The sequence below is a fragment of the Cajanus cajan genome, chromosome 6 (genome assembly GCF_000230855.2).
Source record: "Cajanus cajan strain Asha chromosome 6, NIPB_CcT2T_4, whole genome shotgun sequence".
NCBI lineage: Eukaryota > Viridiplantae > Streptophyta > Magnoliopsida > Fabales > Fabaceae > Cajanus > Cajanus cajan.
The window spans coordinates 51,785,931-51,809,925 of NC_138522.1; the positions used below are offsets into that span (position 1 = coordinate 51,785,931).

General features: G+C 40.4%; 1 protein-coding gene across 1 annotated transcript; it reads right to left on the reverse strand.

Moving 5' to 3' along the window:
• Positions 1-18,843: 18,843 nt before the first annotated feature.
• On the reverse strand, positions 18,844-21,541 carry LOC109807715 (uncharacterized). Its single transcript, XM_020370304.3, has 3 exons — positions 20,811-21,541; positions 19,826-20,087; positions 18,844-19,640 (listed from the first exon to the last, which is right to left on the reverse strand). The coding sequence occupies exons 1-3, from the start codon at positions 21,126-21,128 to the stop codon at positions 19,228-19,230; spliced, it is 993 nt and encodes a 330-aa protein (XP_020225893.1). The 5' UTR covers positions 21,129-21,541; the 3' UTR covers positions 18,844-19,227.
• Between the last annotated feature and the right edge of the window lie 2,454 nt (positions 21,542-23,995).

The window sequence follows — 23,995 nt, forward strand, 5'->3', positions numbered from 1 at the left end:
TAGATGATGTATTATTCTTATCATTTTATTTAGACATTGTACTAGAAGGGTCCTATCGGCCACGTGGGTCTACACGTGATAGCCTATCAGCCTCCGAGACGGCTCTCGGACACGGCAATGACCGTAATAACAAACCTACAAGACTATCAATGGCTTAGCCAGGGCTATTATTAGTTAACCTTCTTATCAGCGTCTCGACCCAGCAAAAGGCCGAGAACGAAGGGCAACTCCAACCCTTTACCTCTCGACTCGGCCAATGGCCAAGAAGGCCAAGCAACGATTAGGGCGATGATCATAGTACCGGAAGGATCCTATCGGCCACGTGGACCGACACGTGATGTCCTATCAGACATTGACATGGGTCTCGGACACGGCCTCGGCTCGGCAGAGGGCCAAAAACGAGGGACAATCCAACCCTTTTTCTATTGGCTCGGCCAAAGGCCGAGAACGAAGGATTGTCCCAACCTTTTCCTATCGGCTCGGCCAAGGGCTGATAGACCCAGATAGTAGTTAGGACGATGATCATAATTAACAAGGAAAAACGCACGATTAAGGCATAATCAGCCGATTAGCACCATATTACCTAATTTGGTAAGTGTCAGAAGAGGCCCACCATGTTCAGGTGATAGACCATGGATCAAGGGTCCAGTCACTAGAGCTATGGCTAGAAGAATCCAAGAAGAGTTGGACCTTGTGAAGACTAGTGGACTTGCCAAGCCCAAGGTATTCTTCACTTGGAATGCTCTATCATGAAGAGAAGGCCTAGTTCTACTTGTATATATTGTATAGTTTTCAAATAGTCTTTTGTATAAGTTATTTTTGCCTTTGTATTTGAGAGACACTTTATTGGCTTTTGTTAGTATTTATATTGATTTCAAGGTAGGTTACTTGGAGAGTTTGACTCCATTTAACCTCCCTAGTTGTTACATTCATTTTGTATTTTTTCAGTAGGGAAAAGGGGGTGACATTTAGCAATGCTTGGGGTGTGATTAGTAATTGGGCCAGAACTGGGCCTAGGCAAAATTTTGCATATTGGACTCATTTTGCTCCTAATTTTTCATAGATTTGATTTAGCTAGGTATCATCATCATATGATGAACCTAACTAAACCAAATCAAAGTTTTCAAATTAAATCATGGAGCCAAAATGCATCCAAGGCCGCCTAGCTAATTCTTCTTCCTTGGCCGAAAATTGCTTGTCTCACTTCAAAGGTTTGAAGCTTGCCTTGCAAGCTTCTAAACCTTTGTAAGGTTAGCTTACCTTACCATGGTTCTTAAGTGAACCATGGTCAAGGTTGGCTTCTCCTACAAGCTAGCTAAATCGTGGGAGTTAAGTATACCTTACCATGGTTCCTAGTGAACCATGGTTAAGGTTAGCTTCTCCTAGAAGCTACCTTTACCCTATATATTTGTAATTACCTCATTTGTATTCACTTTTGACAAATTTGAGAAATGAAATCTGAATTTTCTCTCTCAATCAAGAGTCTCCAAAACCGTGAGAACATTTCTCTCTAGGTTTTCTAGCAAAGTTCTTCAAACTTTGCTTGGTTCCTCAAGCTTCCTTCACAAGTTTTAGGAAGTGACCGAACCTCTTCATGACTTCACCTCCTTTGAAGCTTCTTCAAAGGTGAATCCAGAGTTCTCAAGGAGTTAACCTCAAGAAGCATCACGGTCCAAGCATGGAATCCTTGAAGGAACATCAATCTCCTCCAAGAGCTTCCATCATTTTTGGTATCCAGAGCCTAGTGCTCTTGAGGTTTTTGTTTCTAACTTTTTCTACTTGAATCCGTGTTGTATCTTCCTTGTCTATGTCTAAGTTTGTGTTTGCTGCAAGGATCTAGTTCTAATATGATTTTTGATGGATCCTATATGTCTAATATGAAGTGATTGATTCATGTTTGCTTGTTCCTATTCTTCTTGAATCAATTGTTGTTGTGCGCCTAGGATATCTTGTACTTGTGCGTTTTTTTTAATTTTTGCTTGAGTCTTCTCCATTCATTCACATGTGTCCGTGATTGGACAACATACATTGAGTATAGTTTTTGCTTTTGAATCAATTGTTTTGTCTTAGAAAGTCATGTGTAGTCTTTTGTATGTTGAAACTTCCTAGACTAGCTTGTTTGACCTAATTTTTTGTTTTGTGTTTTTGTATCTGAAAACTTTGGTGTCTTTTCTTATTAAATCTGTACCTTACTATATGTGCTTTTGTTTTACATCATTGAGTTCTTAATTTGCTATTAGTTCTAGCAAATTTCCTAGAGTTAGGTTTCTATTATGTCTTGTTAAAAGTTTTGTCAAATAAAATTGTTAAACACTTTCCTATTAGGTTTTTCCTTGAGTCTTGTGGTGGCTGAAACCTAATACAATTTTATAAGCATTAAAACAGAGACAAAACAGAGGTGTGAGTGTCCTAATTGCATGAGAAAAACAAAGAAAAAAAGTGCTTAAAAATTTGACCTAAAAATACTACAAAATTGTGAAGCACTAGTGAAAACATGCTTGTGAACACCTCTTGTTTTGTGTGAAAATTTTGCTGCAGTATTTTTACATTAAATCCGAGACATATCATTGCTCAAAAGGCATTAAAACTCCTGAACATTATGTTGGGATTCAAACAAGTCCCACATCGATAAAATAATACAACAAATAATAACTTATATAATACAAACATACTTCAATGATTGAGAGGCCTTTTGGGTGATGACCAAAAGCAAAACCGTGAGGGCTAAGGCCCAAAGCGGACAATATCTCATCATTGTGGAGTATGTTTGTGTAATAACCTTATAAAAATATTTCATAAAATATCCTCTCAGACAAATACCATAACATAACCCCATCAGTGGTATCAGAGCTAAGGTTACGATCTTGGAGATGAAACCAGAAACAAACTTTTCACAAATTTCTCCACCTATTTTTGATGGAGAAAGTTACGATCTTTGGGCGGTGAGAATGGAGGCATACCTAGAAGGTTTAGATCTCTGGGAAGCCGTAGAAGAAGATTATGATGTTTCCGCGTTGCCAGACAATCCTACCGTAGCTCAAATAAAAATTCACAAGGAAAAGAAAATCAAGAAGGCAAAGGCAAAAAGTTGTCTCTTTGCCTGTGTTTCACAAAATGTTTTCACAAGGATCATGACTCTCAAATCGGCAAAAGCAAAACCGTGAGGGCTAAGGCCCAAAGCGGACAATATCTCATCATTGTGGAGTATGTTTGTGTAATAACCTTATAAAAATAACTCATAAAATATCCTCTTAGACAAATACCATAAAAATAACCCCATCAGTGGTATCAGAGCCGCAGGTTGGATTCGGTGACAACCAATAACCCTATAACCCCTCATAACTCATAAAATATAATGTGTCATATAAAGACAGATTCTGCTGCATGAAAGGTTAGGTCCCTTGTTTGAGAGGAGGATTGTTGAGATTCAAACAAGTCCCACATCGATAAAATAATACAACAAATAACAACTTATATAATACAAACATACTTCAATGATTGAGAGGCCTTTTGGGTGATGACCAAAAGCAAAACCGTGAGGGCTAAGGCCCAAAGCGGACAATATCTCATCATTGTAGAGTATGTTTGTGTAATAACCTTATAAAAATATTTCATAAAATATCCTCTCAGACAAATACCATAACATAACCCCATCACATTAAAAGAAAAACAAGTGACAAATATTTTACAAAATAAAAAGAAAGAAAAAAGCATAAGAAAAAGCCAAAGGAGTGAAAATCTATCAAACATAGCTCTCGGTTTTGGTGTATAATTGCTTACATTCTTTGTTGGTCCAGCCACATCATTTGTGTCTTATTTTTGTTTATAATCTTAGCTTTTGATTTTGTGATCCATTCTAGTGCCATTCATAGGTTATCTTTGTGTGTGCTAGCTTTCCAAATTATCCTTAATTGTTGCTTGTCAAATTTTGTGGAACTCTTTCTAGTCTTGTCTCATTATTTTCTACCAATTGGTGTAGCTATTCTAAATTGTTCCTTTTCAGTTTTACACTAATATTCTAGTCTTGAAGGTGGTTGAGTGCTTCTTAAAAGGTGTAGGAGGCCAAGGCAAAGGACATCCACTTGAAGGCTTTGGTGGTTGCTTAGGGAGTTTGTTCTCTCTTGGTGGCTAGGCTCTTGAAAACACCTAGAAGTGACTAAAATCAAAGTTGCTTCTAAAGAGGAGTGAAAACACCTTGTGAGGTTGCAGTTTGGTGGCTGAATTGGAGCAAGAAGGAACAAAGCTAATTGTGAAAATTTTTGTGAAAATTAGTGACTAATTTTATTGACGGAATTTTTGGTTACTAAAACTTATTTTTCCTTACAAAATCCGACACTAAAATTTGTTTCTAATTAGTGGCTAATTTGTTTTCCTTGAAATTAAGTGCAGCCACTAATTTCATTTGAAAGTAAATTTACATTTCATTTGGAGTGTGAATTTACATTTCATTTGAAGCAAATTTGAATTTCATTTTCCTTGTAATTTTTGCTTTCTAAATTTTTGTACAAGGCCTTTATTAAGGAGTGTCTTGGAGTGCCTTTGGTGTATCTCCATCTCTCCTTAAGAGTTCTTATAAGTAAATGTCGTGTAGTACTTGTGAGAGTGGTCCTCGAAGGTCTTTGGTGCCTTTCAAGCTCTCACTTAGGTTTAAATTGCTTACCACGCCTAGTTTATGTTTTCTTGTCTTTAAGTTTTCAAGCACTATATGTTTTAAGCAATTTATGTTTTCAGTCATTTAAGTTTTCAAGCAATTTATGTTTTCTTGCTCTTTATGTTTTCAAGCATCATATAAATTGTACACATAGGCACTTGTTTGTTATTTTTCTTTAAGAAAAGATCTTTGTGAAAATTGATTTGTGCAAGGCAAACGTACAAGGGGGTTTAGAGATTTTTACTTGAAGAGGCTTGGTTATTAAGTGGCTCTTTAGTAGCTCACCTCCCTCCAAAGTTCAATTTGTACTCTTAGACCTCCAAGTGCCAAGTCTAAGCACTTCAAAAAAATATTATTTTCATAAAAACTACTTTTGTGTGAAAAATATTTTCTTGAATTAAAATGTCTCAAGATTCCTCCCATAGTGAAAGTGATGGCTCTCCAAAAAGTCTTTCATATATCACTAAAGAGCTCAAATCACTTAAACTATGAAAAAAGCAAGAGTCCATTCAAAGAGAGAAGGAAAAGATTGAAAGAGAAGGACAACTTGCTTATTTAGAGGAAGAATTGAGAATTTTAAGACAAGAAGAAGAAAAATTGAGAGAAGATATGAAGAAACATAGGAAAAAGAGTAGGAGCTCACATTCCTACTATACATCCCCTAGTGAAAGCATGAATCAAGGGGATCACTATCAACCTCCACCTAGAAGGACTACAAAGCCTAGGGAAGTCAAAGTTGACCTCTCACAATTTTTTGGAAAGGATGATGTGGAGTCATATTTAGATTGGGAAATGAAGGTTGAGCAACTCTTTGCTTGCCACAGGGTAAGTGAAGAAAGAAAAGTCCCTTTGGCTGCCCTTAGCTTCCAAGGGCATGCCATGTATTGGTGGACAGCCCTAGAAAGAGAGAGACGCCTCCACAATGATCCTCCAATTCAATATTGAAATGATCTTAAAAGTGCAATGAGAAGGAGGCACATTCCCACCTATTATGGAAGGGAGCTTATGAATAGGCTCCAAAGGCTCCAACAAAGAGACATGTCTGTAGAACAGTACAGGCAACAAATGGAGCTTTTAATGATGAGGGCATGCATTAGGGAAGAGGAAGCTACAACTGTAGCTAGATTCTTAAGTGGTCTTAATTTAGAAATAAGAGACCAAGTGGAGCTACTACCCTACAGGGACCTAAATGACTTGGTCCAACTTTGTGTAAGGGTAGAACAACAAAGAATGAGAAAATCTTACAAAAAAGATAGCTCCCACTCTTCATTTCTAAAGAAAGATTCCAAGAAGGAGGGAAAGACTTTTGAAAAGAAGAAAACTTTTGAACCCTCCAAGAATCAAGCTACAGAAAAAGATAAGGGAAAGGGAAAGGACACTACACACACTAGTTCTAGGACTAGTGACATTAAGTGCTTTAAATGTTTAGGGAGGTGTCACATTGCCTCCCAATGCCCCACAAAGAAGGTCATGATCATGAGGGGGCATGACATTTATAGTAGCCAAGATGAGGCTACTACTTCCTCTAGTAATAGTGAGGAAGAAGCAAGTGAGCAAGAAGAAGGTGTAGAGTCTACTTTTCCTTATGAAGGGGAGCTCTTAATGATTATGAGACTCCTCAACAACCAACCTAGTGATACTCTATCAAAAAGGGAGAACATCTTTCACACTAGATGCAAAGTTTCAAACAATGCATGTTCTCTCATTGTTGATAGTGGTTCTTGGTGTAGTTGTTGTAGCACTAGGCTGGTTGAGAAGTTGGGTTTAACTACTAGTCCCCATCCTAAACCTTATCAACTCCATTGGATTAATGAAGATGGTGACCTAGCAGTTGACCAACAAGTAAAGGTCAAGCTTTCTATTGGGAACTATGAAGATGAGGTGCTATGTGATGTAGTACCAATGGAAGCTTGTCATATCTTATTAGGAAGGTCATGGCAATTTGATAAGAAAATCATGCACAATGGCCTTACTAACGAGATCACCTTTACTCATAAGGAAAAGAAATTTGTGCTTCATCCTCTTTCTCCTCAACAGGTGGTTGAGGATCAAGCACAAATGAAACTCAAAAGAGATAGAGAAAAAAGATTTTAAAAAAAGAGGAAAATAGAGGAAAAAAAAAGTCCGTGAAAACTAAGGATAGAGAGGAATCTAGGGAGAAAAGAGTTCCCTCCCTAGAGGTTGTTACTCAAGAGAATGTAATTTCCAAACAAACCCTCTTGATTCAACAACCCTCTTATATCCTTCTCTGTAAAGGAACTCTTTCTTGCACTGCCACATCTAGTGGACATGAGACTTTACCTAAGGGGGTAAAAATACTTTTAAAAGAATTTGAAGATCTATTTCCTCCCGAGGGTCCAATGGGCCTTCCTCCTTCAAGAGGAATAGAACATCAAATTGATTTGGTACCTGGGGCTAGCCTACCTAATAGGCCTGCCTATAGGACCAACCCTCAAGAAACAAAAGAAATTGAGTCTCAGGTCCAAGATTTGTTGGAGAAGGGCTGGGTTCGAAAGAGCTTAAGTCCTTGTGTTGTTCCAGTGTTGTTGGTCTCCAAGAAGGATGGCAAATGGAGAATGTGTTGTGATAGTAGAGCCATCAACAACATCACTGTGAAATATAGACATCCCATCCCTAGGCTTGATGACATGTTAGATGAGCTTCATGGAGCCATCATATTTTCTAAAGTTGATCTTAAAAGCAGATACAATCAAATTAGAATCAAAGAAGGAGATGAATGGAAAACCGCTTTCAAGACCAAGTTTGGATTATATGAGTGGTTAGTGATGCCCTTTGGGCTCACCAATGCTCCTAGTACTTTCATGCGTCTCATGAATCATGTCCTTAGGGATTGTATAGGTAAGTTTGTTGTAGTTTATTTTGATGACATTCTCATTTATAGTAGGTGCCTAAGTGATCACATAGGACACTTAAGGCAAGTTTTTGATATTCTTAGGAAAAACTAACTTTTTGGGAATTTAGAAAAATGTACTTTTTGTGTAGATAGTGTTGTTTTCTTAGGGTTTATCATTAGTAAAAAAGGGGTTCATGTGGATCCCGAGAAAATCAAGGCCATCCAAGAATGGCTCACTCCTAAAAGTGTTGGAGATATTAGGAGCTTCCATGGTTTGGCAAGCTTCTATAGGAGGTTTGTTCCTAATTTCTCCACACTTGCCTCCCCATTAAATGATTTAGTCAAGAAAAATGTGGAATTTATATGGGGAGAGAAACAAGAAAATGTCTTCACAACCTTGAAGCATAAGCTTACCCATGCACCACTTCTAGCTCTACCAGACTTTTCAAAAACTTTTGAGTTAGAATGTGATGCCTCTGGAGTTGGCATAGGGGTGGTTTTGTTACAGGGTGGGCACCCTATTGCATATTTCAGTGAAAAACTCAAAGGTGCCTCCCTTAACTATCCTACCTATGACAAAGAGCTCTATGCTTTGGTTAGGGCCCTTCAAACTTGGGAACACTACCTTATTCCCAAAGAGTTTGTCATTCATAGTGACCATGAGTCACTTAAATATTTGAGGGGCCAAGGCAAACTAAACAAAAGGCATGCTAAGTGGGTAGAGTTCTTAGAACAATTCTCATATGTGATTAAATACAAGAAAGGGAAAAATAATGTGGTGGCTGATGCCCTTTCTAAGAGACACACTTTGTTAGTCTCCCTTGGATCTCAAATCTTGGGATTTAATCACATTAAGGAATTGTATACTAATGATCTCGAATTCAAGGAAAATTATACCCAATGCTTAGCAAAGCCTCAAGGAGGTTTCTATATTTTTGAGGGGTATTTGTATAAAGAAGGAAGAATTTGTATACCCCAAGGATCTATAAGGAAACTCCTTGTTAGAGAAAGTCATGAGGGTGGTCTCATGGGGCACTTTGGAGTTGAAAAGACTCTAAGTTTTCTAAAAGAAAAATTCTTTTGGCCCCATATGAGAAGGGATGTTGAAAGGTTTTGCTCTAGATGTATAGCTTGTTTACAAGTAAAGTCTAAAGTAATGCCTCATGGCATCTATACACCCTTGCCTGTTGCTAACTCTCCATGGGTTGATATCAGTATGGACTTTATTTTGGGCTTGCCCAAGATCCAGAGAGGCATGGATTCGATTTTTGTGGTAGTGGATAGATTTAGTAAAATGGCCCACTTTATACCCTGCCACAAAATAGATGATGCAAGCAACATAGCAAGACTCTTCTTCAAGGAAGTGGTTAGACTTCATGGTCTACCCAAAACCATTGTCTCAGATTGGGATACTAAGTTCCTTAGCCATTTCTGGAAAACTCTTTGGAGTAGGCTAGGAACTAAATTGCTTTTCTCTACTAATTGCCACCCACAAACTGATGGGCAAACAGAAGTAGTTAATAGATCCATATCTACAATGTTAAGGGCAGTCCTTAAGGGTAACCATAAGTCTTGGGATGAGTACTTGCCCCACATTGAATTTGCTTACAACAGGGTAGTCCATAAGACTACCAAAATCTTACCTTTTGAGGTTGTGTATGGTTTTAATCCTCTTACTCCTTTAGACCTAATACCCCTACCAGATTCTTCTCATTACTTTCATAAAGAAGGGGTATCTAGGGCTGAATTTGTTAAGAAATTGCATGAGAAGGTTAAAACTCATATACAACTACAAAATGAGAGAACTGTTTTAGATAGAAGCAAGGGAAAGAAATCCCTTATTTTTTAGGAAGGGGATTGGGTTTGGCTTCATTTGAGAAAGGAAAGGTTTCCTTCTCAAAGGAAGTCTAAACTCAACCCAAGAGGAGATGGTCCCTTCCAAGTCCTCCAAAGAATCAATGATAATGCTTACATGTTAGATCTTCCCAGTGATTATGGAGTAAGCAACACTTTTAATGTGAGTGATCTTATTCCTTTTGCAGGTTATGATGAGGAAGATGAACCTACAGATTTGAGGACAAATCCTTCTCAAGAAGGAGGGGATGATAGACCATGGACCAAGGGTCCAGTCACTAGAGCTATGGCTAGAAGAATCCAAGAAGAGTTGGACCTTGTGAAGACTAGTGGACTTGCCAAGCCCAAGGTATTCTTCACTTGGAATGCTCTATCATGAAGAGAAGGCCTAGTTCTACTTGTATATATTGTATACTTTTCAAATAATCTTTTGTATAGGTTATTTTTGCCTTTGTATTTGAGAGGCACTTTATTGGCTTTTGTTAGTATTTGTATATTGATTTCAAGGTAGGTTACTTGGAGAGTTTGACTCCATTTAACCTCCCTAGTTGTTACATTCATTTTGTATTTTTTCAGTAGGGAAAAGGGGGTGACATTTAGCAATGCTTGGGGTGTGATTAGTAATTGGGCCAGAACTGGGCCTAGGCAAAATTTTGCATATTGGACTCATTTTGCTCCTAATTTTTCATAGATTTGATTTAGCTAGGTCTCATCACCATATGATGAACCTAACTAAACCAAATCAAAGTTTTTCAAATTAAATCATGGAGCCAAAATGCATCCAAGGCCGCCTAGCTAGTTCTTCTTCCTTGGCCAAAAATTGCTTGTCTCACTTCAAAGGTTTGAAGCTTGCCTTGCAAGCTTCTAAACCTTTGTAAGGTTAGCTTACCTTACCATGGTTCTTAAGTGAACCATGGTCAAGGTTGGCTTCTCCTACAAGCTAGCTAAACCGTGAGAGTTAAGTATACCTTACCATGGTTCCTAGTGAACCATGGTTAAGGTTAGTTTCTCCTACAAGCTACCTTTACCCTATATATTTGTAATTACCTCATTTGTATTCACTTTTGACAAATTTGAGAAATGAAATCTGAATTTTCTCTTTCAATCAAGAGTCTCCAAAACCGTGAGAACATTTCTCTCTAGGTTTTCTAGCAAAGTTCTTCAAACTTTGTTTGGTTCCTCAAGCTTCCTTCACAAGTTTTAGGAAGTGACCGAACCTCTTCATGACTTCACCTCCTTTGAAGCTTCTTCAAAGGTGAATCCAGAGTTCTCAAGGAGTTAACCTCAAGAAGCATCACGGTCCAAGCATAGAATCCTTGAAGGAACATCAATCTCCTCCAAGAGCTTCCATCATCAGGGCCCATGACAAGTAGTATAAATAGGTCACATAAAACGAGGTACGTCACTGTTCATTTATTACTTTCAAGAATCATGTCTGTCCTGACTTGAGCGTCGAAGTGCCTTTTGTAGGTACCTCCCCCCTCTAAAGCAACCGCCCGGAGCTCTTGTTCAGCCCTCCAATTACTAGAAGATTACAAGTGTGTCCTTAGACAAGTATATTTTGGCGCCCACCGTGGGGCCGAACCGAGAGACTTAAGAAGACAAACTGAGCGATAACACTATGGCAAAGACAAGGAAGACCAACACTGAAGACCACCGATCCGAAGAGGAACACCAATCCGATGAGGACCACGTCGAAGTGGTTGATGAGACGAACCTGTCAGAGATGGTACGACAGTTAAAGGAGGAGATGGCCGCCATGAAACAACAAAGGGAAAAAGATGCGCGGAAATGGCCACCCTGATGGAAGAGAATGCTGCCTTGAAGAACCAAGACCCCACATGGAAGCCCTCCGAGCCGACCCGAACGTACACCCAGGGGTCATTCCACTCGCTCAGACACCACACCTCTCTCCCTCATACCTCTGCCATCGCCCCAGGCAATCATGCTTCGGCTGCCCAAACCCGTGCCCGACTGATCCACACCACGCCGGTCGAGGCACACTGACACCCATTCACACCAAACATCATGCAAACCTCCCTTCTCGATCACTGGAAGTCCCTCTTATTGGAAAAGTATGACGGGATGTTTGATCCCGACGAGCATGTGGACATTTTTCTCACCCAAGTCACTCTTAGCACAATTGATGACGCTACTTTATGCCGGATCTTCCCAACATCTTTGAAAGGGCGAGCACTAAGCTAGTTCACTCGACTCCCGACCAACTCGATTGACTCTTTCAACACGTTAGCCTCCTAATTTACCATTTAATTTGCCACTAGCCGGCCCCATCAATTGACCTCCCTGGCATTGGTGAGCATTCGACAAGAGAAGAAGGAATCTCTCCAGACTTTCATGAGCCGATTCAATAAAGCGGCATTGGAAATCCGAGACCTGAACTCGGCGGTGGCACTTCACCACCTCACCACAGCGTTGAAGCTGGGACCTTTTGCCAACAATATCTGTAAGAAGCCACCGACCGACATAGACGACTTACGACGACGAGCCGACAAGTACATGCAAATAGAAGAGCTAGCTGATTTTCACAACCAAGCTCGAGCTGAAACTATGGGGAAGAAGAGAAGCTGATGTATGTTTGAAATGATGTATACACAAAGGTGCACTCTTTTCCTTCATCGGTCATTTCTACCCTTATAAATATGTGAAAAGGGGTTTTGGCCGACAAGGTTTTTAACGAGACACCAATCAATGAAGTACAAATCACTCTCATTTAGCACTTTCCTCTTTACTGTTTGCTCGAATATTAACTCAGAAGGCTTCCCTCCCGAGTCGCCACTCGGCCAAGGACGTGCCTTCGAATTTCTCTCACAAGGCTTCCCTCCCGAGTGACCCACTCGGCCAAGGATGTGCCTTCGGATTTCGCTCACAAGGCTTCCCTCCTAAGTCGTCACTCGGCCAAGGATGTACCTTTGGCCTTCTTGAAAAGGTTTCCCTCCCGAGTCGTCACTCGGCCAATGATGTACCTTCGATTTTCCTGATCTTTCCCTCCCGAGTTGTCACTCGGCCAAGGATGTACCTTTAGTTTCTGGAAAAGGTTTCCCTCCCGAGTCGTCACTTGGCCAAGGATGTACCTTCGGCTTTCTTGAAAAGGTTTCCCTCCCGAGTCGTCACTCGGCCAAGGATGCACCTTTGGTTTCCTGAAAAGGTTTCCCTCCCGAGTCGTCACTCGGCCAAGGATGTATCTTTGGTTTCCTGAAAAAGTTTCCCTCCTGAGTCGTCGCTCGGCCAAGGATGTACCTTTGGCTTTCTTGAAAAGGTTTCCCTCTCGAGTCGTCACTCGGCCAAGGATGTACCTTCGATTTTCCTGATAAGGTTTCCCTACCGAGTTGTCACTCGGCCAAGGATGTACCTTTGGCTTTCTTGAAAAGGTTTCCCTTTCGAGTCGTCACTCGGCCAAGGATATACCTTTAGCTTCTTGAAAAGGTTTCCCTCCCGAGTCGTCACTCGACCAAGGATGTACCCTTGGTTTCTTGAAAAGGTTTCCCTCTCGAGTCGTCACTCGGCCAAGGATGTACCTTCGGCTTTCTTGAAAAGGTTTCCCTCCCGAGTCATCACTCGGCCAAGGATGTGCCTTCGATTTTCCTGATAAGGTTTTCCTCCCGAGTCGTCACTCAGCCAAGGATGTACCTTTGGCTTTCTTGTAAAGGTTTCCCTCCCAAGTCATCACTTGGCCAAGGATGTACCTTTTGCTTTCTTGAAAAGGTTTCCCTCCCGAGTTGTCACTCGGCTAAGGATGTACCTTCAGCTTTCCTGAAAAGGCTTCCCTCCCAAGTTGTCACTCGGCCAAGGATGTACCTTCAGTTTTCCTGAAAAGGTTTCCTTCCTAAGTCGTCACTCGGACAAGGATGTACCTTTGGTTTCTTGAAAAGGTTTTCCTCCCGAGTCGTCGCTCGGCCAAGGATGTACCTTTGGCTTTCTTGAAAAGGTTTCCCTCTCGAGTCGTCACTCGACCAAGGATGTACCTTCGATTTTCCTGATAAGGTTTCCCTCTCGAGTCGTCACTCGGCCAAGGATGTACCTTTGGCTTTCTTGAAAAGGTTTCCCTTCCAAGTCGTCACTCGGCCAAGGATGTACCTTCGACTTTCTTCAAAAGGTTTCCCTCCCGAGTCGTCACTCGGCCAAGGATGTACCTTTGGCTTTCTTGAAAAGGTTTCCCTCCCAAGTCGTCACTAGGCCAAGGGTGTACCTTCGATTTTCCTGATAAGGTTTCCCTCCCGAGTCGTCACTCGGCCAAGGATGTACCTTCGGCTTTCCTGAAAAGGCTTCCCTCCCGAGTCATCACGCGGCCTAGGATGTACCTTCAATTTTCCTGAAAAGGTTTCCCTCCCGAGTCGTCACTCGACCAAGGATGTACCTTTCGTTTTCTTGAAAAGGCTCCCCTACTGAGTCGTCACTCAGTTCGGCGTTTGGTTACCATTGAAAGACTCCTTCGGCAGCCTGAACTCGTTTCGACACTCTCGGCAGCCTGAACCCATTCGACACGTTCGACAGCCTGAACTCGTTCAGCACCCTCGACAGCCTAAACCCGTTCGGCACCTTCGGTAGCCTGAACCCGTTTCGGCACCCTGAACCCATTCGACACCTTTGGCAGCCTGAACCCGTTCGGCACCCTCGACAGCTTGAACCCGTTCGGCACCTTCGGTATCCTAAACTCGTTCGGTACCCTCGGCTGCCTAACCTGTTTGACACCTTCGACATCCTAAACTTATTCGGCACCTTCGACAGCCTGAACTCGTTCGGCACCTTCGATAGCCTAAACCCGTTTCGGCACCCTCGGCAGCCTAAACCCCTTCGGCACCTTCGGTAGCCTGAACCCGTTTTGGCACCCTCGGCAGCCTAAGCCCCTTCGGCACCTTTGACAGCCTGAACCCGTTTTGGCACCCTCCACAGCCTGAACCCGATCGGCACCCTCGACAGCCTGAACCCGTTCGGCACCCGTTCATCACCTTCGGTAGCCTAAACCCGTTCAGCAGTCTCAGTAGCCTAAACCTGTTCGTCACCTTCGGCAGCCTAAACCCATTCGGCACCTTCGGCAGCCTGAACCCATTTTGGATCCTTCGGCAGCCTGAACCCGTTTGGCACACTCGATAGCCTGAACCCGTTCGGCACCTTCGATAGCCTAAACCCATTCGGCAGCCTAAACTTGTTTGCACCTTCGGCAGCCTAAACCCATTCGGTACCTTCGGCAGCTTGAACCCGTTTGGCACCCTCGACAACCTAAACCTGTTCGTTAGGCCTTGGCAGCCTAAACCTGTTCATTACGCCTTGGCAGCCTAAACCCATTCGGCAGCTTCGGCAGCCTGAACCCGTTCGGCACCTTCGGTAGCCGGAACCCGTTTCGGCACCCTGAACCCGTTTGGCAGCCTCGGTTGCCTAAACCTGTTCGACACCTTCAACCTCGGCAGCCTCAACCCCTTCGGCACCTTCGGCAGCTTGAACCCGTTTCAGCACCCTCGATAGCCTAAGCCCCTTCGGCACCTTCGACAGCTTGAGCCCGTTTCGGAACCCTCGGCAACCTGAACCCGTTCGACACCCTCGACAGCCTAAACTCGTTCGCCAGCTTCGGTAGCCTAAACCCGTTCGTCATCCTCGGCAGCCTAAACCTGTTCGTCACCTTCGGCAGCCTAAACCCATTTGGCACCTTCAGCAACCTGAACCCATTTCGGCACCCTCGGCAGCCTAAGCCCATTCGGCACCTTCGACAACCTAAACCCATTTTGGCACCTTCGATAGCCTAAACCCGTTCGACACCCTCGATAGCCTGAACCCGTTCGGCACCTTCAGTAGCCTAAACCCGTTCGACAGCCTCGGCAGCCAAAGCCTGTTTGACACCTTCGGCAGCCTAAACCCATTCGGCACCTTCGACAGCCTGAACCCGTTGGCAGCCTCGACAGCCTAAACCTGTTCGTTACGCCTTGGCAGCCTAAACCTGTTCGTTATGCCTTGGCAGCCTAAACCCATTCGGCAGCTTCGGCAGCCTAACCCGTTCGGCACCTTCGGTAGCCTAAACCCGTTTGGAACCCTCGACAGGTTAAACCTATTCGACCTTCAGATTATAAGAAGATTACGAGTATACCTCCCAGACAAGTATTACCCTCTACGTCGCTTCGCTCATCAAGGCAGGGGGGCTTGTGTACCGGAAGGGTCCTATCGGCCACGTGGGTCGACACGTGATAGCCTATCAGCCTCCGAGACGACTCTCGGACACGGCAATGACCGTAATAACAAACCTACAAGACCATCAATGGCTTAGCTAGGGCTGTTATTAGTTAACCTTCTTATCAGCGTCTCGGCCTGGCAAAAGGTCGAGAACGAAGGGCAACTCCAACCCTTTACCTCTCGACTCGGCCAACGGCCAAGAAGGCCAGGCAACGATTAGGGCGATGATCATAGTACCGGAAGGATCCTATCGGCCACGTGGACCGACATGTGATGTCCTATCAAGCATCGACACAAGGGTCCTATCGGCCACGTGGACCGACACGTGATGTCCTATCAGACATTACGGGTCTCGAACACGGCCTCGGCTCGGTAGAGGGCCTAAAACGAGGGACAATCCAACCTTTTTTATATCAGCTCGGCCAAAGGCCGAGAACGAAGAATTGTCCCGACCTTTTCCTATCGGCTCGGCCAAGGGCCGATAGACCCAGATAGTAGTTAGGACAATGATCATGATTAACATGGACAAACACACGATTAAGGCATAATCAGTCAATTAGCACTATATTACCTAATTTGGTAAGTGTCATAAGAGGCCCACCACATTCAGGGCCCATGACAAGTAGTATAAATAGGTCACATAAAACGAGGTACGTCACTGTTCATTTATTACTTTCGAGAATCATGCCTATCCTGACTTGAGCGTCGGAGTGCCTTTTGTAGGTACCTCCCCCCTCTAAAGCAACTTCCCGGAGCTCTTGTTTGGCCCTCCAGTTACTAGAAGATTACGAGTGTGTCCTTAGACAGGTACATTTTGGCGCCCATCGTGGGGCCAAACCGAGAGACTTAAGTAGACAAACTGAGCGATAGCACTATGGCAAAGATAAGGAAGACCAGCACTGAAGACCACCGATCCGAAAAGGAACACAGATCCGATGAGGACCACGTCGAAGTGGTTGATGAGACGAACCTGTCGGAGATGGTACGACAGTTAAAGGAGGAGATGGCTGCCATGAAACAACAAAGGGAAAAATATGCGCAGAAAATGGCCACCCTGATGGAAGATAATGCTGCCTTGAAGAACCAAGACCCCACATGGAAGCCCTCCGAGCCGACCCGAATGTACACCCAGGGGTCATTCCACTCACTCGGACACCACACCTCTCTCCCTCATACCTCCGCCATCGCCCCAAGCAATCATGCTTCGGCTGCCCAAACCCCTGCCCGACCGATCCACACCACACCGGTCGAGGCACACTGACACCCATTCACATCAAACATCATGCAAACCTCCCTCCTCGACCACTGGAAGTCCCTCCCATTGGACAAGTATAACGGGATGTCTGATCCCGACGAGCATGTGGACATTTTTCTCACCCAAGTCACTCTCAGCACAATTGATGACGCTACTTTATGCCGGATCTTCCCAACATCTTTGAAAGGCCCACCACGTTCAGGGCTCATGACAAGTAGTATAAATAGGTCACATAAAACGAGGTACGTCGCTGTTCATTTATTACTTTCGAGAATCGTGCCTGTCTTGACTTGAGTGTCGGAGTGCCTTTTGTAAGTACCTCCTCCCTCTGAAGCAACCGCCCGGAGCTCTTGTTCGGCCCTCCAGTTACCAGAAGATTACGAGTATCCCTTAGACAAGTACAGACATAAATTTGAGTCACAAAATAGGTTTTTTTCTCACAAGTTATGGAAGATAGATGTGTTTCATCTCTCTATATTTTTATATATAAAAAGGGGGGAAATTTTAGTTCTTTCTTTCTTTAGAACATGTTTCAATAAAAGCCAGAAGATCCTGAATTGCTACAACCCAACGTTCACCATTGACCCGCTATATCACATGATTGCTATCAAATGAATGTGTTAGTTGTTATTTTTATTTTAATTTTTGTTAGAGATGTTGTTAGTTGGAATAGTGGGTTAGTTACTAGTTTATTAGTTTTTTAGACAGCAAGTAAAACTTATAAGAGTTAGACTATACAGCAATAATGTGTTTTATTGCAATATCTTTCTATTAATTCTCTTAATATCATATAAGAAAAGCATGATAAAAATTTAAAATATTTAATACTCTTTCTCCATTAAATAAGTAGGACTATAGAAAAGAAAGTTATAAGATATATGCAATTATTCTATACTAAATAACATGGATTCACTCCCTGTGCATACTATGTTTTTAAAGAGGAATATCATTTCTTTTAATATTTAATACTGATGCATAATAATGAGACTAATCTATCTATAAGATATGAGAGCCACATCATTTAGTAGAATACACAAAATTCACTCAATAATAGTACATAAGTGAAGATGTTATAAAAATAAATAAATAAATAGCATATGCTAAAGAATGAGCGTAAATTCCTCATAAATTTATCTCGACCCAATGCCATAAAGGAGAAGGAAAAATGTCATATTATAAATTATTGAGAATATTTTTTTAATCCATAACAATTATAATAAGAATGTTAGAATTCAACTTTAACCGTGATCACTAAATTCATCCTAATGATTTCAATGCACTTTTATAAAAGTATAATGAAATATAATATTTTACATTGTATAAAAAAAAATCAAAAAAAATCATTTTTTTAATCACATAAAAATCATATTTAAAGTCTAAATGTATCATTTTTTATTTAATAAGATTCTCTTCAATTTCATTCAATAAAAAAAATGTTAAAATGAATCAGAAAACCCTATGTTATGAATGAGATCAAAGCTATGATTCAAACTTTGGAATCTGAATTTATTATCACTAGTCAATTATGAGTACTTAATTTATTACATGAGTTGCTAATCCATTTGCTAGTAATGCTAAATTTATTGTCTATACAACTATACATCATGTATATAATATATTTTAATCTTACGATAGACCTTACTCTAAAGTGTAAACTAGATTATAAAATATTAGTTGAAAACATGGTTTACTACTACGAACGGTTGTAAATAGCCTGTTTTGATGAGGGGGGAAACAATTACTTTAAGAATATCTTATCCAAACGTGCTCCCTAGATGGAAAAATCAAATCACATCGCTTATCAACGTAGTTTTCACCATCTGATGAGACCTAACCTCTCGCTTTTTGCATATTTGCATTCTATTTTTTACATATAGAATGAAAAGTGATTCAATTGGTGTGCACCTAGCGCATTATACGTTTAGATTGATTGTAACAACTGACATCAGTGTATAATTTTACCCAAGCCAAGCTAAAGATAGCATAATTAGAGCATTCTCTAAAACCATTCCGATTGCACCAACGACATGAACCTCAACTACAAACAAATCGAATCAATATCGCAAGGTTTATAATAACTTTAAAAGCATCACAGCAGTTTCTATAGAATAACATTTTCTATAGAATAAACATAAACTTCTCTCAGTAGGAACTAACTGATCAGCCATGGACAGACATATAAGAACATCAATACACAACTATGCAGTTCAGGTAATATTTAAAGCTAAATTTTTCTTTGCCCAAATAGCAAATCCATAACAATTGAACAACACTAATTTCCAAAAAAAGCTAGATGAAAATTTCTCAGGTCCACACCTGGATACTACTAGAGTCATCACCACTCACCAGAGCAAAAGGCCCACTGTTTATTCGGCATCATCATATGAACAAGAAATACAAATTCCTGTATTGATGTTAACGAGCAAGGTTCTTTTACCGCACAGGCTGCTGGTTATAGTGGTTCTTCTCTTTTTTCTTAGCAGCAGCAAGCCTTGCACTTCTTGCAGCAGCCTCTTGAGCAGCAGCTCTTGCAGCAGCATCCATTTCTTTACTAGATTTCTTCTTCTTCATAGAAGCAACTTTCTTAAGACGCTCTTTCACATCAACAGCAGATGTATCCTCCTCCACATTTTCGACAGTAGATGTATCCACATTTTCAGAGCCTGAGGCCAAATCAGGCCCATTGTTTGTGTCTGAACTATTGGGTTGATCCTGAGATTCTTTCACCTCCTTGGAAGCTTTATCCTTCTTCTTCTTTTTCTTGGAAGTTTTGGACTCTGCATTGACATTTTCCTTCTTTTCTCCATCACCATCAGTCTCAACACCTTTCTTATCCTGAGGAGCACCTGCAAATGCAATTTCATAACATCTTATTTGAGCAAGATTCAACAACAATAGCTTTCCTTAATTGCAAACCAAATAAGGCCAATGAAGAAGAAGACAAGCATGCCATGGCCAATCAGTAACCTAGATTCACAAAACACATAAACCATAATCTAGAAAATAATGTGGCACAGTTCTACAAATTTACCTTGTGACTCCTCTTGACCATCATTACTTTGCTTCGGTGCAACTCCAAAATCAGCTAGAAGAGCTTCTAGCTCAGCAAGTTCCTTCTTCTTCCTTTCTTTTTTAGAGAGCTGCCGTTCTGGCTCCTTTTGGGGTGGCACGGAAACATCAGCTTCCTTCTTAACCTCATGTTCAGGTTTCACAGATTCTTCTGGTTCGTGATCATGCTCTTCCTCCACCTCATCGTCCCCTTCATCCAAAATATCTTCCTCACTCTCACTATCCTGTAATCAGAAACCTTATCAACTATAAAGCACCAAATTTGTAGCAGCATAGGACTATTCTAGCCATCTGATTAAGCAAAAAAAAAAAAAAAAAAAAAACAATACCAGCCAAACATACACAAAAAATCATTAAATACTTTTATGCCGATATCAACCTCTACTTTGCCAATTGCCACTATACAAACAACGAATCTAGAACAAACTAAATTCCAGAAAAACAAAAGCAATCAACATATATGCATTATTTCCAAAGATAGAGTACAACTATAACAAAACATTACATACATGAAACACAGTTATGTTCAAACCTACATATGGTGTGTTTGGATCCAAATCCTAGATGTGATTTTTCACGTTTACTAAAAAATTGAAAGATAGAGCATGTCTGGATTCACATCAGTTTTATCCAGATGTGGATCAGTGAAAACAACAATCAGTTGCTTTTGCATCATGATTCCTGTCTTAACGTGACAAAGAAGATAGTAGTCATAGCTTCCACAATTCAGCCACGATTTCTTACTTCTCAACGGGATTCTAAACACACACCTAATTATTTAAACCAAAATTCACATGGAATCAACTCACACAATAATAACAAAGAATATTCAAACTAAACACGAGTATATCCTATAAAAGGAAGCAATTGAATTCAGGAGAATCATTTTATCTGTCCATACAGTGAAAAAGAGATAAATAAACAACAATAAAAACAAATCCCCGAACCTCAAAATTTTCATGTTTATCCTCCTGACTGTGTTGAGGTTCGGAAACGCCCCACACAGATTGAGGCGGTGCCGTGGTGGCATAGTAATCGTCATCGTCATCAACATCGGCCCAAGATACGGCGTTCAACGGGGCGGGGGCCCAAAAGACTTGGGCCTCGGTTTTGGTGGACTGGCCCTGGGATTTGGTGGAGGAGCCCTTGGTCTTGCGGTCCTTATCGGACTTCTTCTTCTTCTTGAGCGTGTCCAGCGCCGCAAACACGTTCGTGTTGTTCAAAACCAACGAACCTTCATCCCTCCTGCTTCCACCTCCCACCATTTTAGATCACCAACGCGATTTCCCTATTACCTGTAATTTTTCTCGCACGCTCTTAATAATTTCCAACTCTAACGCCCAACCTCGCTGTTTATCGATATAAATAGGATAAAATAACTTAATCGAAACGGAAATAACAAAGTAGCTTCTCTCGAATGCTAGAATCGGGAGAAGAGGAACGGTTGATTGTGCTTGGGATGTTGAAAATAAAATTAGTGAATTTTGATGCTTAATCAGTGGAAACAGAGGCGCGCTTAGAGATCTGGTGGTAGGCGAAGAGAGTGAAGATTGAAATCTGAATTAGGGTTTGGAGGAAGAGAGTTGAGGGGAATGAGTGAAACACAGACAATGAACGAAAGATGGGAGTTCTCCGGAGCTAGGGTTATATAATATAACAAAATGGAGAAGATAATGAAATGAACGGAACAAGCCCAGAACAAGATTTAATGAGATTTTTTATTTTATCATTAATGGTGAGCTGTTTTATTATTTTTTTAAAAAAAATTAAAAAATTAGTTGTTATTTTCAATTTATGTTTATTATTTATTATTTAAGTTTTATAAAGCATAAAAATAATAGAATTATAGACACGAAGAGATAGAAAAAAAATTGTTTAAATATGTTTTTTTTCTATAAAAAATGAGTTATTTTATATTTTGATTGGAGTCACTATAAAAATTTTCATTCCTTTGATATTACAATTGTTTATTTTTTAACATCAGTTTTAGATTATTATAATTATTTTAAATCTAATTGTTTATCATTATAAATTTTAATTGTCTATTTTTTTCAATGAGAGAATATAAAATATAAAAATTCTTTAAAAATTTCAGTAATGATAAAGGTCAATTTAATCTCTAAAAGAAAAGTATATAATATGTTTATTTAGAATAGAGTCTCATAAACTCAAGTTTTCTAAATTTTAGAGGAAGAAAACTCTAAAGAGATTGATTCTAGTTCATGGACTTCTTTTCCCATGAATCTATTATGTTTCTAAATTTATTCTCTTTCCTAGTTGATTTTAGATTGTTTGTTGTGATTCAAGTTGTGGAAATCCATAATCCAATATGTGAAGTGCAAAGAACCTCATTTTCTTCTCTTTTACCTTGGTTTCATGCTGCTTTAGGGTAAGAAAGGTTGGATTAGTGGTTTTTATGCGATATTATTGGATTTGTTGGATGATTTGGGTGTTGAATATTGTTTGGATTTTAAATACTATGGTGGAGTTGATTGAAATAGAGAAATTTCATGTAAAGGTTGGGGTCTAAGATTCATAACAAGAATGTGATGGTTTTAAACGAAGTGTTGTTGCGTCTTGATTTTAAGTGCATGTATGTGTTGATTATGATGTGTATACTGTTTGGTGTTGCATGTGTTGGGTCCTTGTTGAATTTCAGGTTTTAGGTCAAAATTGGATTTTGCACATGTAAAATTTTGATATCACGTCACGTGCACCTTCATAGCATCAAGCATCATTTCAACATGAGATTATCTGTTTCGATCACGTCTAGTGTAAGATCAGTGGCATTGGACACGAGAAGAAAGACTCATCGCAGATTGAGATGACGTCGAGCATGATTTGAATGGCATTGGACGTGAAAGTAATGGGAGGTTTCTAACTTGGTGACATTAGACCCAAAGTTGATTGGCGCCCAGCTTGGCCAAGTTAGGACTCAATGTTTGGATGACGTCAAATGTCAGCATGGTGATGTCGGGCATGAGTCAAGCAAAGACTCCTTGCCCAAGATGGGGTTAGATGTGGTACCTTAACATGTCAAGCGCGAGGCCTTAGAGGCCTTTGTCTTAGCCACATCAGGTGTGGGTTGTGTAACGTTAAGCGTGGACAAGGTTGAGAGTTCCCTACCTAGACGGTGTCAGACACTAAGTGTGTGGCGTCAAGCATTGATTGCTAAATGAAAAACATGAATTCTTAAATACTTGTTGATTGAGTTGTTTGATGACTAAATGAGGATGAATAAGTTGTATGGATGATGTTGGATGTGTTGATTGCGTTGTGAGTTGCTAGTTGAAAGTTGAGATGATGAATGTTGAGAATGATTTAAGCATTTAGGTATGGTGTTGTTCAGTTGTGATAACCAACCTAAGACTAGAGGAGAGATTTTTAAAAGTTGCATATTACATTATGTGGATATTGCATATAATTAATAAAAAATTATTTTAATCATAGTTTGCAAATAATATATATAATATCAATTAAGAAAAATTAAGTTTAAATTATAGATGAGAAAATATTATGTCATTATACACTGTTTAATAATATTTTTTTAAAAATTATGGATAAAATAAAATAATACTATATTACATTAAAAAAATTCAAAAGACATTATTAGGAATGAGAATAGGTTAAGGTAAGTCAAGCTTTGAATATATAGACTCAACATGTTCTGTAAAATTAAATCCTAAGTCTAACTTATTATCTATTATAGATTTTTTTTATAGGTTTATAGGAGAGAGATTAAACACTCACAATGCGCTAGAGTTGTCAAAATGGGTTTGGCCCGGTGAGCCAACCTGGCCCACCACGGGTTCGAGCCGGGTTGGATTAAAAAAAATTTGAAAATTTTAATACGGGTCAAATTTGAACCCGACTCACTAACAACCTGGCTCACCCGGGTTGAACCCGTGGTGAGCCGGGCTGGCCCACCAACCCGTGATTAATTTTAAAAAAAAAAAAAAATACAACAATTATTGGGCCATAGTGCAGTCCAACATGAGACAATAATGATTTAATGTTGGATTGTGATTTGTAATTTTTATGATTTTGGATTGTATTTGAAGTTTAAGATGATTTTGGATTATATTTAAAGTTTAAGATGATTTTGAATTATATTTATCTATTTGAGATTATT